This window comes from Perognathus longimembris, chromosome 16, assembly GCF_023159225.1.
Source record: "Perognathus longimembris pacificus isolate PPM17 chromosome 16, ASM2315922v1, whole genome shotgun sequence".
Taxonomy (NCBI): Eukaryota; Metazoa; Chordata; class Mammalia; order Rodentia; family Heteromyidae; genus Perognathus; species Perognathus longimembris.
Window position 1 is genome coordinate 6,495,379 of NC_063176.1, and position 18,060 is coordinate 6,513,438.

The 18,060-nt window shown below is 34.8% G+C and overlaps 1 protein-coding gene across 17 annotated transcripts in view; it reads left to right on the forward strand.

The window, feature by feature from the left end:
- Epha5 (EPH receptor A5) overlaps positions 1 to 18,060 on the forward strand; it is a 263,125-nt gene that overhangs the window by 176,014 nt on the left and 69,051 nt on the right. For 12 of the 17 annotated variants that reach the window (XM_048364408.1, XM_048364409.1, XM_048364411.1 and 9 more), the window contains 3 exons: positions 4,953 to 5,077; positions 11,990 to 12,149; positions 16,265 to 16,370. In XM_048364408.1, coding sequence (XP_048220365.1) covers positions 4,953 to 5,077; positions 11,990 to 12,149; positions 16,265 to 16,370 — 391 coding nt within the window. The remainder of the gene's footprint in view (positions 1 to 4,952; positions 5,078 to 11,989; positions 12,150 to 16,264; positions 16,371 to 18,060) is intronic. The other 5 variants (XM_048364410.1, XM_048364395.1, XM_048364397.1 and 2 more) reach the window with 1 other exon arrangement.

Here is an 18,060-nt window from a genome sequence, read left to right on the forward strand (position 1 = left end):
GAGTAGGGATATTCTACTGTATGTATGTTACTACCCGAACTTTACAGTAACATCTTAAAATGAAATTGTGTAAGGCTTCATGACCTGAAGCTTCTAGCCACACAGTCTTTTGTAAGTACAAAAGTGGAAAGTAGTGAAACACAGTAGAATAAAAAGTTAATGGACTGTTACTTTTATTCCTGTTTCTAGATTTCTAGAAATCAAGAAATTTCTCAAATCTGTCAATTTAATCAATTATCTCATTCCTCTTCTTATGATCATGCAAATGAATATCTGAGAGTGTAATATTAGGATTTCGTTCTATCTCTACTCTTTAAAAAGTCTTTCGAAATAAAAGGGATCATACAAGTGCTATTATGACTATTTATTGCTCCTTCAAGCACACTTCAAGTAAATGCTGAGAACATTTTTCTTAGTTCATAGGGGTGTTCTGACTGAGGAAACTCCATTCTGTGCTGAGAAAACCCTAACAGTCGATACAGAGCATAGCTGAATTCTAGACACCTATTAAACAAATTTAAATTTTTGTAACATGAGGATGAGATTTAATGTGGGGTAATAAAGCATTTGTGAACTTAGCCTGACTGTATGTGCAGTTTTTGAGCAAGTATAAGGATTTCGATAGTATAGGCGATTTATCCATTCTTTTATATTACTAGTATATGTACTGTGGGTTCTTAAGAAGAATATTTATATCACACAAATAGTAAGTAGACAGGATAATAGGGAGAAAAGTAAAAATCTCCATGCACTTGTTTTAATTCTAATTATTTTACTTCAAAAAGACTTTTTCATTTGGCTATCTTTTCAGGTTTTTTTGAAACATGATAGAATATTCAATGAGTGCATTATTGCTTTTTTAAGGTAACTAACAGTTCACTTCATTAAGAGTCAGTAATCTTGACTCAAGAGGGAATTTTGACCTTGAACACAAGACAGCTGCTTAGTTTTATTATACATTGTTGCATTTTGTTTTCTGTAACTAGCTCTGCAAAAATACTTAAGAAAAATTAACAAACATTAAGCTGCCAAAATATTTGAAAGAAAAATTAACTTGAATAATTTTACCATGATCTGATGTATACTCACATATTAAGTATGTATAGTATCTTCATTATGAGCTACTGTTTTGTTTTTATATGTAAGACTTAAAGCTTTGAGGGAGACCGATAAAGTGGGTCAGAGTTTGGTAAGCTACACTTACATGTTGTTTACTTTCTATGTCTCAAAATGGATTATGGTGATTTCTATTTTTTGGTGATATAGTGAATTTGAATGAGTTAGTGTTTGTAAATTATTTACATTTAAAGTGGCTGACATACCAAATGAATAATATGAAGGGAAGACTTTTTCATGATAAAAGAATTAATTACAATAGCTCCCTAATTCTCAGTACATCCACACATGCGTTTACTAATTTATTCAGGCCAACATTTGTTCAATGACACTGAGAGTAAAATTTGGACTAAGTTCTTTCTCACGAAACACTGAAGTATTTTAATCAAAATGTATTATCTTAAACATTTTATAGCAAATATCATGCATGCTCTTTCTTAATTTCTGATAGTAGTACAAACTATGGTTTTAGTGTAATAGGATTACTGACTGTGTTCCATTTGATCTTTTGATGACATATCTATGGTGTTAGGCTTTGTCGGATTTAAATCGTTCTCTGTGATCTAAGTAGAAAATGGCTCCGCGTGTGATATCAGCATCAGCCAAAGTTTCCTTCAACTTAGAGAACGTGTGGTATGATTTTCTAAACTCATTTCCATGGGAAGAAATGAAGAATTAAACATCCGATAAGGTTACCAATTTGGAACAAAATGCTGTGAGTTGGCTCTCCCTGGACGTTACAAGGTTAATCAGCTTTAATCATAACTTTTATATTTTCTTTTATATTTTGTGCTAGAACGTTGCTGCTAGGAATAGCACCATTTAAAAGTACTGGGATTAGGATGTTTGTGAGCAGAGATGAAAAACACTACACAAAGCTTCCTGGTTCTTCTGTAGCCATGATGTTTTGTTTCTTCTGACACCACCTCAAGTTTTAAAGAAAACTAGGGAGATAGCCTCACAGAGAATATATTTGGGATTAAAAAAATTATGATGCCCTAAAATTTGATAATGTAATAGAAATCTAATGTAGAGATATAAACAATCAGTAGACAAATGTTAACTTACAATCTCTTGTGAATTATATGATTTTTATTGCTTATCTAGTGAAGTAAGATTGAGATCAGAGGAAAAAAACAGGCTATTATCTATCTGCCTTATCTGTCCATCTGTCTGTCTGTCTATCTGTCTATCTTCTATCTATTCATCTACTGTTATCAAACATCTATCTATCCTGTTCATTTTGCTTATTAAAATACCAAATTAGATTGCTTTAGGTTGTGTACACCTTAAAGTAAGTAAGAATTGAATTAGATTTTATGCATTATTACTTTGTTACTGTTGGCTAATTCTATGGTTAACAAGATGTTCTACAACACCAATTAATATTAGAGATTAATTTTCCCTATTAAAAAGAGAACAGAGTGCCTATGAGAGGATTCCTTTTAACCTAATTACTACCTCTCCTCCTATATAAAATTTGGGGGTTGTTTTTGTAATTTACACACTCATGTAAAAGAACGGAAACCATAAACACCAGTGATATAATTCTCTATTTTTGTTATTTATATTTTCCTTCCTAATTAATGTCATGTGATTTTTACTTCAAAACAAGCATATAGCTTAAGTCTGATCACAACACATATTATTTCATTGCATTGAGGTTATTTTTTATTCATTGTTAACACCCATAATTTTAAGGTTTGATGATTTTTAGACTTTTCAAAAATATACAAAAGATAATAAACCTACTCTTATTTTTACTAAAAGATATCACCTCTCTATAATTGCTAATATTTAAAACCAGGTCTTTGTGAGTCACTTCAAAACTTCACTGAGATCATATATCAAAAGATCTCATTGTAGGCTTTTGAAATTGAGTGATTGTGGGTTTTTGTCTGAATGAGCAGATTACATTTTTATTTGAGAAAGAGACCTTTGGAATATACTATTCTTTAGTAATGATCACATGTACCAGGTGCATTTAGAAAGCATTGTAATTATTTTCCTTGGTTAAATACCAATTGGCAATATAGTAAGACTGAGACATTGGATGTAAAATAAATATACACATGTATGTATAATTGCGGTTCTATATATTATTAGAGGTAAGAAATATAAAAAATGTATACTGCATATGTTACATATCATATATTATATTACCTTTTTCTTTTGTATATTATATATTTATGCCTTTGTTACCAATCAATTTGCTAGGATCCTGTTGTTCTAGCTAAACTCTTGAGTACAATTGAGGAAAAGCTCTTAGTGCTGGCAATCCAAGGTCCCTGGTGATTTTTATAATCGTTCCTTATCTTGTAGCAATGCTAAACAACTACAAATAGCAGTAGTGGCTCCTTCTTATGTTAGAGATCTTCTAAGAGAGTGGGGTTCCAGGTCCCTTAGCCCTACAAATGTTAAAGTTCTTGGACTTGGGGTGTGAGAATTCTCTTCAGAACTTAACAAGAGCAGCCAACGTTACAGCTTTCAGTCAAGGGTACCAGCGTTCTCAACTCTTGGCAATCATGGATCATGTCCTAGTTCTTGACTCAGATGTTGGATCCCCAACCCTTACTGATCAGTAGTGAACAGGTTCCCAAATTTCTTATAGCTACTTATAATTCGCTGTCTTTCTTAAGCCTCACCAGTCTGACCTCTCTCACTTTCTTTGAACTTCCTTGATCCTCCCTTACCTCTGCCATTTTACTCTCCATAATTTTTGCCCTGGTTCTAAGTGTTGTCTCTCAGCTTCTTTTGCTCAAGGCTAGCATTCTTTTACTTGAGCCACAGTTCCACTGTACCCACCATGTATCAAAATACAATAGAAGAAACATGTACTATTTTATATTAAGCAAGCATCCAGTTCTTCAGTAGTGGAATGTCTAACTCTTTTAGTTTCTTAACAAATCTCAAAGACGGTTTCGGCAAAATGAAGAGTTATCAAATATATCGAGGCCTGGAGCATTTAGTCATCTCGTGCCAGAAAGAAAGTGATGTAGAAAACTAGGAGACTCACAATGACAGGGAAACGTCAAAAAATTTTGACAGTTTGAATAATAAGTAGAAATAGTTCTTTTGTACACTAATGAATAAAAAAATCCATGTGTCTATACTAATATGAAGGATGAAGTAATCTGTAAACCTGAGGAAGAATGGATTAATTTCCCCTAGAGGTAAATTCTTAATCAATTAAGCAGATATTTCACCCACAAAATACATCAGAAATTGCTATTTCTCAAGAGAGGGATGCAAATAGTAACTAACTTCCAAAAAGCATGACATTGAGAGAAAGGTGGGGGGCGCGGGCACACAGAGAAAGAATCATAACCAGACAATGCAAAAACCTAACCAACACATAGGATTTGTATTATCCCAGCTATTATGAATTATGCAGGCATGATTTAAAACTTTGATATCAAGATAATACTCATATTTCTTGTGCTGTTAACGAGAATGTATTCTGAGAAAATGATGTTTGGCAACTACGTTGAGCACAGTCAGCATGTCCAGACTAAGATAACTGACTGTTTCATCATCAGGCAACATAATCTTTTGGGACCATGGTCCTCACTGGCTAGACTGTAGTATTGCAGTGAATACTACTTAAATAAGCACTGAGATTCTGAAGATGGTTAACAAACTTATGTCTATAAAACACTTTATAATTTTAACAACTTTCTATACACAAAGTAAAATGTTCTCCTTCCTAAATAAATATTTAATCATTGAGGCTTTTTAATTATACTATGTAATAAAACAACCACTGTACATGCTATACAAAATAGGCTGTGATCTTAAGGCCCTATGCTGATCTTTATGTGTATTTTTTTTAACAGCTCCCTCTCCAGTCACCAATGTGAAAAAGGGAAAGATTACAAAAAACAGCATCACTTTGTCTTGGCAAGAGCCGGATCGTCCCAATGGAATCATCCTGGAATATGAAATTAAGTATTTTGAAAAGGTGAGACCAACAGAATAAAAGCTGTCCTTTCTTTCTTCTCTATCCATGTTAACAACGACAATCATCCAATTTGTAGAAGAGTATGACGCACTTTTCTGTGTAAATCAATGACAGTGGGTCGCGCAGTCATAGTTACTAAGGTGAGATGTGTACACGGATCTCGGGATCCCTGTTCTGCTGCCGTCGCGGAGTCTGTGCTCTGGGATACCACCACACGGTCCAACAGCAGCTTAACTGATTCCCACAGCATGAAAAGATGAAGTCATAGGGCATTTTGAAAATGTTGAAAACCATTAAACTCTTGATCTTCAGCAATAAGTAAAGTCTGCTGCAAAGAAAGCTGTACTGGTGGGTAAAACCTCAGCACAATACCAGTACTGTTAAGGAAAAGGAACAAAGAAGACCTACTCAGTGTCTGTCTGTCTGTCTGTCTCTCTCTTTCTCTCTCTCTCTCTCTCACACACACACACACGCACACACCACGGCATATAATTTGAAAGTACAGTTTATTAGTATTTCAGTTTTAAAACACAGTTTGCACCCTAGTGTTTTCATATTGGACCGTGTTTATTACAGTCCCTAAATTTTTAGGCTCTTCGCTGAGTGAATGACATCCTAGGTTTGCTCTTACTGATTTTATCACAGTCATTGTTGAGATCTGTTGCTGTGATCCTCCGCTGCATCTCTTGCGAATCTCCATTCTTGCCAGCTATAGGCTGTGAGATCATCCAGGTGGAAACGCAAGGTGAGCTGAGCACTTGGAAAGCTGCCTGGGAGCCTGGCAGAAATCCAGAGTCCCTGAGCCTTCCCCTTCCCCTCACTCTCACGTGGCACTGGCCACATTGCGTAGTAGGTACTTCTCACAACCTCCGTGCCAATGGGGTCAGACTCGAGTAGGTGGGCCGTAGAAGTCAGTCTTTGGGAAAAGGAATAGAAAAGAAGCAAGCTTGACGCAAGCAAGAAGATCCTCAAAGAGAAGAAGTAGACTACACTTTCTCAACTCCTCTCAAACTCATAGATTACTTATTTTTTAGAGAAAAGAGAAAAAGGGGTGACAAATTACAAACACTTTCTGAGGTCTAAGAAATTGTCCAAACTAGGACATTGAAAAATAAGTGTTTTCTTTCATGATGTAAAAAAAACAAGTGTTAAGTAAAGTAAGTCAAGCCCAGAAATACAAAGAATGCTTGCTTTCCCTTATATATGGAAGTTAAATTTAGCTTATAAATGGGTAAGTTTATGTTGGATGGTATGCAAGTGTATACAGATTTATTAATTGAAATAAGGTAGATTCAAGGAAGAATTCAAACACTATAATTCCTTAGAAAGGCAAAATCAAAGATCAGGAAAATAAAACATCAAGAAGCAGGTACTTGGGGCTGGGGAATATGGCCTAGTGGCAAGAGTGCCTGCCTCCTATACATGAGGCCCTGGGTTCGATTCCCCAGCACCACATATACAGAAAATGGCCAGAAGTGGCGCTGTGGCTCAAGTGGCAGAGTGCTAGCCTTGAGCAAAAAAGAAGCCAGGGACAGTGCTCAGGCCCTGAGTCCAAGGCCCAGGACTGGCCAAAAAAAAAAAAAAAAAAAAAAGAAGAAGCAGGTACTTGGGGCTGGGGATATGGCCTACTGGCAAAAGAGCTTGCCTCCTATACATGAAGCCCTGGGTTTGGTTCCCCAGCACCATATATACAGAAAACAGCCAGAAGTGGCACTGTGGCCCAAGTGGCAGAGTGCTAGCCTTGAGCAAAAAGAAGCCCGGGACAGTGCTCAGGCCCTGAGTCCAAGGCCCAGGACTGGAAAAAATAAATAAATAAATACATAAAATAAATTTTAAAAAAAAGAAGCAGGTACTTGAAAAGGTTGGCGTAGGTTCAAGTCAAAAGACTAAAGATGGATGAAGAGGAGCAGAGGGGGAGAATGCATTCCAGAATCCAATGTATATCCTGCAAATTTAAGAGTGATAGAAGAAGTAGCAGGCATGGATGAGACTATGGGAAGGAGTGACCTTGATCAAAAAATATTGTATTCATGAACTGCTTTATATAAATACTTTTTAACTCCTTGTATAACTGTTTAAAGAAAAGAATAAATATATGTTGTCATGAAAATTATTCAAATTTCTAAGATTATCTATATATGAATAAATATGACTTTATATAAATACATGGAATTACTTCTTCATAATAATCATTTTTAATTGTTTTAAAATGATCCAACAATTAACTGTGTAAGGATACAGCAAGGTATAAAATGGAGGTGTGTTTAGGATGTGCTAGGTACATATTACTTCTAGTTTGTCATTTTATAATATTCATGTATTGATTTTATTAATACATGAATAAGTAGTAATTATTTTAAATGACCACCTTATAAGGTATGTCTTAATGATAGCAAAACCTATAACTACCAAATCATTAGGGAACATAAATTTGTTTTGAATGCATTATTTTTAAAAACTGTTCTAAGAAACAATCTGTGATGCAAACATGTTGAAGTATAGTTTGCAGAGTAATAAAATATTGATAAATTGAAGCTAGTACAGTGGAAATAGCAGCCTTAATAATTCTTTATTAATTCTTGTTCCTCTGAGATTCCTAAATATCAGCACATACAAATAACAGAAATACAGAATTTAAACATATGCTGAACTCAAAATAATTTTCCAAGATAAGGTTCACACTCATTTAAGGTTTGTTAACCATTAGTAATTTATATGAAGTTCTGTGCACACACAGAAAACTATTAAATTCTGTAAACATCCTAGATTTTCAAATTTTCATTGGGATTAAATCTGATATTAAAATAAGTTGAAATGTGTTGTGGGAATATAAACAACTAATGGCCAGAGCTGTGTATTTAATATATTTATACATCTTAGACGAAATACAGCTGATCATGAAGACTAAAAGTTTGACAAATACTGTTTGCCTTCATTGTTTTCCTTCCGTTAACTAGTAAGGCAAGTGAATGATTTTCCTTCTTATTGGGGAGGAAGTGAAAACTTCCTTTCTTCGTTCATTATCTATGTCTGTTAGCAGGGAGTAACACAACAAGCTGGGCAGAACTCCTTTACTGTTAATAGTTCTTAATTATTTTTATTTATATTGTGGAATTATTCTTTTTGTAAACTAACATAGATGGGGCAAATCAGATCAAAGCACATCATATAGATATACATAAATATCATCTGAGACCCCTTTGTTTAATTTATGTGAATGTAAAAATGATAAACCTATCATTTCTGCTTGAATTGTCTTCTTTTCAATAGGATTTGGTATTGTATTTAGTAGCTTTAGCTTGGGGCTCCTCTATAATTCTGTTATCTTCATCACTCAAGTAAGAAAACTGGTTTGATGCTGGGAAAAAGGGTTGCTATTACATTTCCTTAACAAATTAACAAGAAGTTTCCTACTTAACATTCTTTAAAAGCAATAAAGATTTTGTAGCACTTATTACTCAGGCAGAAAGTTATGAACTTGTTTTGGTCAGTGTGTTTCTTTTTACAATGAGGATATTAATTCCTGGAACTTTTTGTCAAGCCAGAAATACACTCAATAGAGCGTCTCAGTGTAATTCATGTAAAGATTTTTTTTTAAAACACTTCTAGGAAAAATAAAGGGGGATAATGGGCCTTTATGGTCTGCATGGAGGTGGGGGTCTTGGTAGGTTTCCAGAGCCCATTTAGAGCCTTCAGAGTGACACCGCTATTTTATTGGATGGCTTTGGGCCAGACACAGGTGGCAGAGCTTTCCAGGGCACAAGCATTTGCCAGCTGGCATTTCTGCCTGTGATTGCCCTGCTCTAATAGAGGTCATCGGGCTTCTGTGCTCTGGTGTGGGGATGGGCCTATTGCCATCTCTTAATTAAAGGGAGAGGAAGAGGCACGCTGCCCCTTGGCAGGCTGAGTGCCAGCTGGCTGCTTGGGCTGAGGCCTCCCCTCCCTACATGTGGGCAGTGTTAGCTAAGCAGCTGGGGAATGTAGCTCATTTGCTTAGCTGGGGCAGGAAGGCAGCAAAAGCCACTGCCATAACTGAGGGTTTGGCAGCCAGGTGGTTGTGGGTAATGGAGAGGTGCGCACAGGGCTGGTGTTATGAAGAAAATGACAATTTGAGAGTGATTTATGGAGTGTGATGGAAATAAATTTTGGAAGATACTTAGATTTTTTTTTCTGAAATACATATTCACGGGATTTTCTCACTTAGACACATGCTTCCCTGCCTTCTTTTTAATACCGTAGCATTCAGTGCATGCTGCAAGACAGTGTGCAATTAGACAGTAGATACGGAGCAAGTGAGACCTCATGTTAATCATTGAATCAGACCCAGTGTTTTATTTTCCTTTTGTGCCATGAGTACTACTAGTTCACATGTTAATTCAGAGAGCAGCATTCGGGTTTTCACAGGCATTTCCTTCCCTTAGTTTTCAGCAAAAACAGTAGTTTCTAATGTGTTTACCAAAAGTTTTCTACAGGTTTGATAGTAAGGATTTTAACCATGTAATTACGCTTTTAAAAATTATTTTTGATTTCTTTCCCATGGAAGAATTTACCGTTGTGTTAAGGATTAATTAAAATCAAATTTACCTAGAATCCGTTATGTAGCAGAATATTGTACTTGGTGCTATGTAATTATCTCTACTGTGTCTCCTCCAATTTATTTTATTTTAATTTATTATTTTATTTAATTTATTTAATTTATTTAATTTAATTTATTTTAATAAAAGTGTTTCATCTTTATTTTAGAGAAGGAAAAACTGAGGTGTGGAATTAGGTACCCATATGACCACATCCATTTAGTGAAAGAAACTGTGAGAATTCTACGCTCGGTATTCCTTAAAAAATTACCAGTTTTGTTACAAATATTAATATTTTATTTAAATCTCATGATCACATCAAATATAAATATAATTTTGACTAAATTTGTTCAGTAAGTCAAATTTCTGGTAAACAGCTGGAAATTATATCATCACAAAGATATGGGATCATTTTCTACTGAAAAGTATTGCTACAATTACAGCCAAACTGTACTATAGCCAAATGCATTACAAAAGTGTAATGTTATTTATTATCAGTAATATTGAAAAATAGAAAATAGTATGATTAGGTTTATTTACGCATAAGCCCATGAATTCTCAGAGCAGTCAGAAACTAAAATAAATCATAAAAGCTATTTGCAGTATTTATTTGGTGCGCATCATAGGAGTGACTGCTTTTTGGTGAGGCTGTATTTCTTTGAGGTGTGACAGGGTAGAGAGTAGATCAGTAAGTGCTTTAAATGGAAAAAAGGAAGATGTAATTTTGTACATTGTAATTACCCACTTTAAATCTCTTACAAAACTCTAATAAAATGTCCTAAAACGTTGACAGATTTGGCCATTTTTAATCTATGTGTGAGACACTAGAAATCAACTATGTCTCTACATGAGTCTGAAAACTTATTTCAATTACAAATTAAACCATCCAAAGTTGCGAGAACTCTATGATAATTTGTTATTTTTAAACATATTAAAGGAAGAATATAATTTACTTTGAAAGAAGCATGTTTGCAGACTGCACATTTTGTCTAGCTTTTGTGGTAGTTTAGGTAGTTGTTAAAAGTCATCTTTGACATGATGAAATAGAAAAAAAATTGAGGAATTAGAATATAAGTATGAACAGTAAAAATAGATTATGAAATATTTTTATTCTTGCACTGCCTGTTTCATTCTTCCCGTATGTCTCTAATGTACCTTACTGATAAGGAAACTGAGCATAAAAGAAAAAAAGTTTCTATGCATGGTGATAGAGACCTGTAGTCTCAATTAGTCAGGAAGTTGATAGAGCCAACAAGTTTGAAAATAGCCCAGGTAAACTTAGAGAGATTTTTGTCTAAAAAACAATAATTTTAAGGGCTGGGAATGTGGCCTAGTGGTAGAGTGCTTGCCTAGCATACATGAAGCCCTGGGTTCGATTCCTCAGCACCACATACACAGAAAAAGTCAGAAGGGGCGCTGTGGCTCAAGTGGTAGAGTGCTCGCAAAAAGGAGCAAAAAGGAGCCAGGGACAGTGCTCAGGCCCCGACAGAGTTCATGCCACAGAACTGGCAAAAATAAATTTCAAAAAAAAAAAAAAACATATGGGGTAATATAGGTGGACGATATCACTGGTATGGTCTTCTGTTAGCAATCCAAATAGAAAAGGCTATTCCTCATTTCAATTTTCAGACTCCTTTCCCAGGAACTTTTTGTCCGACTTTACTTACTACTTTCTTAGACCATGCCTTTCAAAAGTATTTTTAAAGGATAAAGAATAGCCTTCATTTGCAGTTTTTCTTTACTGCTTCCTGTGTAGATAGGGAAAAGGAAATTAGAATTCTCCAGTAAAGTAATAATTTTGTCTCCCAAGTAATAAATATAACTAAAAACATAATTCACTGATGATTTAATGCTGAAGAAAATCTGGCTGTAGGTGAGATGTTGTTGACATTCTATATGAATAGAGTACCATAAACATGTTCCAATACACCATTTTTGAAAAAACAAGAACTAAAATATAATGACAATAGCTCAGAAACTGATATATTGCTTTGAAGCACCTTTGTGCAAATAAAGATAATCAAATATAAAATCAAATAGTCTATAAAATAATGAATCTCTGTATTATAAAAATTTATTTTTGCCAAAGGAAAAAAGGGATTACCACATAGAAATCGTGTTGCTCTGAACCTTGAGATATAAAACCATTTTAAGATATTATGTATCACACATGTAGCGTTAATAGGATTCTTTATCAAGTGTGTTTGTAATACTGGAATGAATTGGTTTCTGGTTCACTTGGTGATCTAGGTCGTTGTTGTTGTTGCTTTGCTGCTATTGATAATTCATATGCTGACTTCTTCTTTTGTATCTCATTGTATGACATGTGCAATCCAAGGACCAAGAGACGAGCTACACAATTATCAAATCTAAAGAGCCAACTATGACAGCGGAGGGCTTGAAGTCAGGTTCAGTGTATGTCTTCCAAATTCGAGCACGTACAGCAGCAGGCTATGGTATCTTCAGCCGAAGATTTGAGTTTGAAACCATCCCAGTGTGTAAGTCATTTTAATTACTGTCAACTCATGTCTCTGTAATTGTTACCAGGAAAGAGTCAGTGGATCAATACCCTCTCCGGGCACTCTGCGGGTTTTGCTCATCTTCCCTCTCTAGCAGGCATGACCCCTTCAGGTAGGAAGAATCTGTTATGCTATTAAGGTCCAGCGATGGGTTAACCCTTCTGTCCATCTCCTCATTGCATCTCGTCTGCTGGGAGGTGCAACCCCAGGAGAGCCTTAAAAAATGTTTAAATCTTGCTTTTAAAGACTTTCTGTCCCCTGCTGTCGTACTTTATTGAATTATTGCCATTCACTGTTTTGGGGGATTTTTGTTGTTGTTGTTTTTGTTTTGTTTTGTTTTACTCGTTTCATTGAACTATGCTGTTTTAGTGTTTCTAGGAAATTTCTGTAGCATTGAAGTGGGAGAGAAAATAGTGCTGTCAGAACCAGTCTGGTCTCTTGAGGAGAAAAAGATTTAAATCTCTGGCAGTCACATGAAGCGAAAATTCTAGAAATCTTTCTGAAACACCATTGTGGAATCTTCGTTTTGCCCATAAGATGGTGTTGAGGGCTGGGAATATGGCCTAGTGGCAAGAGTGCTTGCCTCGTATACATGAAGCCCTGGGTTCGGTTCCTCAGCACCACATATATAGAAAAAAATGGACGTGGCGCTGTGGCTCAAGTGGCAGAGTTCTGGCCTTGAGCAAAAAGAAGCCAGGGACAGTGCTCAGGCCCTGAGTCCAAGCCCCAGGACTGGCAAAAAAAAAAAAAAAATGATGCTGAACTTCTTTCTGGAACTTCAGTGAAATAATTAGATAACTAACCAACCTGTTCTATAGTTAATTAGTACATGAAAAAGAAGTTTAGAAGATAATAACTACTTTCCAAAAGGGGAAGTAGACATGTATAGGTATGCCATGAAAGCAAGCTCACATGGGAATGAGTGATTTCAAGGTCAAACATGGGGGCTTGTAGGCCTGCAATTCTTGCTATACAGGGGGATGAGCCCTGGAAAAGCAAGGTTTGAGGTCAACTGGGAATATATCTGAGAAACCTTCTCCAATTAACCAGAAACATGTCAAAAAGATGCATGGTTCAAGTGGTAGAGTGCCCTTCCTGAGCAAGAAAGCTAAAGGAGAACATAGGCCCTGAGCTCAAAGCCTGGTGCCAAGGGAAAAAGAAATAGTGGTATCAAAAAGAATAAAATACAATGCATAGTTCTTTTGGGGACAAAAAGAAAGTGCAAGCTTATTTTCTGAATGACCTTGTTAATTTTGCAGTAGATTATTTTAAATAAACTTACATAAAATTCAGAAAATCAAGATATATGTAATTAACTCAATTATCTATAAGTATTTTAATTACTTCTTTAGTATTACCCAACTGGGTTTTATACAGATAAGGGGTCATTGAAATAATGACCCCTAATGAAATATATATATATTTTTTATTTTATTTTATTTTTTGCTATGCAAAGGAACATTCCCATGTATGATGCCTATTTAAACTACTGACATGAGTGTCTGAAATGCTTAAATTTTCAGTTTCTTAGTCAAGTAAATATGCAAAATACAAAAGACTATGAAATTTTTCAGGATAAAATTCAACAAGAAGATATAAGCATCTTGTTCTTGTTGTTGTTGTTTATTAGACTTTGCTAGGCACCTGACAAATCAATATAAATATCAAAGAAAATTATCCTTCCTAGAAATTAGAACATAATCTGTTTAATTCTGAATGATGAGATATTTGTTTCAGAAAGCATTATAGGCTAATGATTTGCTTTACTATTTATAGTATGTCATTATTTCATATATATCAAAATAATTTACCCTATTTATAGTGACTCAAATTGTTCTACTTTGCACTCCCTTCTTTCTCAAAGCATATGGTCTAAACAAGGCAAGAGATACAGTTGAAAAACTATATGTGCTAATTATTCACAGCTATTAGTAGTTGAAACATTAAATATTTTATACTTACTGTCTCTAATGTAAACATAATGATCCCGGGATATTTGTTTTGAAGAATTGAACAAATGATTTTTTAGAACCATATTCTAGTAAATAAACATTGGCCCAATTTCAAAATTCAGATTGAAGACGATTATATTTATATATAAAAATGTATTCCTTGTTAGGAGTTGTGTCTCAACTCTGTAATCCAAGCTACCCAGGAAGCCGAAATCAGAAAGATTAAAAAGAAGAAAAAGAAAACACCACAACTTAAGCGAAACCACCAAATCTCAATCAACAAGCTGGTTGTGCTAATATTGGCCAATCTTCTCAGTTGTTTAGGAGGTACTAGGTTGTCCCAAACCATACAAAGCTAGAACCAATCTGAAAATACTTTTTGAAAGGTAAAAGGAGTAAGTGTATGGCTGTGTGATAGACTGCTTTAAAGACTTTAAGATCAAGACCCAGGATCAGAAACAAACAAAAAATTGTTTTCTTCCTCAAGAAGAGGTCCTTTCAATGTACAATTCCCTCCAAGGGAGCAAATTCCTTCTTGGAGGGAGGTCTTTGAAGAAGTGAGATCTAGGAGGAGAAAGAGTTAACAGAAATGGAGTGGACAGAAAATAAAAGAAGGCTATGCTGTTATAGTTATTCACAGAATCCTACTTAACCATTTTCTTTCCTATTAAGGAAAGCATTTCTGAAATGTAGGCAGGAGTATCCGGTTAACATATTGAAAAAGTAAGAAAAATTCATTATGGGGTGGAATTGTTTAGAAAATTAATGAAATAACAAAAGCCACTCAAGCAGTAGTTGCCACCTATTCAAAATAATAATGCATTTGGATAGTATTGAACCAAATACTGGAATCGATTTTCTTTATTTCATTTGTAGGGCACACCACATCCTTTAACTGAAACTTCAGCATTGGGTGAATAGGGGAAAGAAGGCTGAAAGCCTTTGAATTACATTTTTTCACCCCATCTCCCCAAAAGAGAAAATAAGAACAAGATTCAGAACTACTATACATAATAGTTTTGCTCTAGCGAGTTGTTTATAATATTTGACTCTGAAGGGGAGGTCAGTAAAGACTGATATGTTAAATCAGGGGAAGAAAGTGATTGAAAAAAATCTAATTTATTTTGAGTAGAAAGATTCAAAGGTGGGGCAACAAGAATCAAAAAGAAAATTTGAAATCCAAAACTTGGCTGACAAAAGTCTAGTAAATAGAAAAGTATCATGCTCAGTTGGATTAGTTTCTATGACTTAAAATTTGCTATGGTAGAGGAGAGCCAGTGATACTCTGAAACCATCAAAACCATCATGCCCTGAAGGGAACTGTTTTACGGAGTCAATCTTGACAACTTTAGTAAAATTTACTTTTTTATGCTTCTCAAATTAGTTTTCAAGACAAAAGAAAAATTAACTCATTTATATAACTGTGTTCATATTTCTATAATAATAGTCATTGCATTTTTAAATAGAAGGTATTTTATGTAAACATACCATGGTTTGTGAGAGGGTTGTAAATTTTACACAGGCTTCTCAAAGTTTGAAATTGATGCTTCAACATTTTCAAACAGTGATCCAACTTATGAAACATAGTTACTGATTGTAATCTATTTATTGCTAGGGTTCTTAGTTATATTAGAAGAGAGGATTATCTATTACTTCAATGAGTATATGGTCATATTAATTTAGACTTTATGTCTGTGGGAAAAAAAATCTTTTCTGAATTGATGAGATTTTGTTTTTTCAGAGAACACTAGCATACTCTAAAAAATTTCCAATCACGTATGATGAACATCTTCCTATGTTGATTAAGGTATTTGAAGTCAATGAAATTGTCCTATTTTATCTTTCAAACCTTAGGCACCTGGATAAATGCTATGCAAACAATATGCATTCATTTTTTATGATGACAAGAAAATAATCGGCAACTTAGAGCTGACTTCAAATTTCTATTTGGAGAGTAAATATTTTCTCCACCTAAAGATGCCTTTTCAATTACACACTTCTGAGAACAGATTTTGCGGAGGAAGCTTTAGCCAAGTGGGTGCATCGCTTAAACCATGAATAGATTTCCAACCATTAAGAAGCCCTTATCTGAATGCATTGAATCCCTTTAATCATAGCTCAATTTTCTATGTCTCCCATCAGCAGTTGCAGCCTCCAGTGATCAAGGCCAGATTCCAATCATTGCTGTGTCAGTCACAGTGGGAGTCATTCTTCTGGCTGTGGTTATCGGCTTCCTCCTCAGTGGAAGGTAAGAGGGGAAGCTGTGTATCTCCACTTGTACAGCTGATCTCTTGCTTTCTGTGATCTATCCACTGTACTGTTAAACAAATCCAAAACAAATCAGGCAAGCAGTATATCAGCAGATAATGTCAGTATATGATGGGCTTCTTAAGTTTTATCTTGTCCATGCTAGTGCTAATTTATAAGCACACAGTTTCTCTCTTTCAGGTGCATACCTTTCATAAAAGAAAACTGCAAGAATAGTGTTTAACTTTGCTTGCTTGTTGTTACTAATAGAGTCCTTTTTTTCTTTCATAATATAATCTATCTTTAATTTAGATACTTTTCTCTCTAGAAAGCTGTAAAGTTGCCTGCTGTAATTTTAATCAGAGTTTTGGAAAACCTCTGTGCTTAGGAGTCTTTTGAGATATAAATAATAATTATAGAAAGCAGACGTTCAGACAAGTAACATTTTGAACAATGAGAAAAACCTTTTCAACGGCTGCTTTTATTTTTAGCTTCTAGATGGTTTCAAAATGAATTTAAAGTGAACTTCACTGAATGCTGTGTTAGTAGTATGTGATTCTATGCATTGCAAATCTACATTTTTTATTTTGAAAATAAGAGCTAACTCCAATAAGAAACTTAGTAGATGTATTTGCTGACAATGCACTGACCATGATTTAGTTTCCTAAAATATTTATAAGTAAATTATGCTCTATTCTATAGTAAATGTAATTTTATTAGCAAATGTAATTTTATATTTCCATATTTTTATCTAGGGGGATTTACTAATATGAGTTATTCATTGAAATTTTATTCTGGTGTTCTGACCATTGCAGAAACCTTCATAAAATTCTTCAACCTGTTTGAATATCCTGTAAGATCCAAACTGAAAACTAGCAAATCAAATTAATTCTCTTTATTCTGGTACTGGTTTACACCGTTAATGATGACTCTGTGCGAGTTATTCAAGTTACAGCTAGATAAGCTAGGAACCTTTGAGTAAATAATAGTTGTGTTCTCAATTTTTATGGCTCTATCCTTAAATTGCATGGAAGTAGTTTTTCAGAAAACGTTGCTAGTCTCTTTAAACATCGTTTCTTTTTCTATATGGAGATTTGTTTCTTCTGGTTCTTCTACTTGTAAGAGAATCGAAAGTTTTCTGAAGAATCCAGGATGCAATCCACAGCTTGCTTTTAATGTTAGGACAGCAGTTGTGCACCTGTAGGACTTTTAACTGTAAGGCAATTAATATTCTGTTAGGGACCATTGACGACAATGCAGCCTGACACCCCCAAAATGACTGATATCTCATGTCCCACTTATCTTTCCTTTCTCACGTCACCGAGGTACAAGATCCAAGTAGTTCTCTTTTTGTTCGAGAAGATAGGTTGATTCCATAGGTTATGTCATAAAATCTATTCAGTTGAAAGCATATGGACTTTCACCAAAACATATCAAACACTTAAATGAAAACTTCATTACTGTATGTTGTTGAACGTTCATCTTTGAATAAAAAGTACTTCAAAGTGAGAAGGTAACGTGTGTGTGCGTGTGTGTGTGTGTGTGTGTGTGTGTGTGTGTGTGTGCATATGTGAGAGTACATTGTGTGCATGTGGTCCTGAGGCTTGAACTTAGGGCTTGGGATCCCCAAGTACCTTTGCTCAAGGCTAGTAGTGCTCCATCCCTTGAGGTACAGCGCCCTTTTTTTTTTT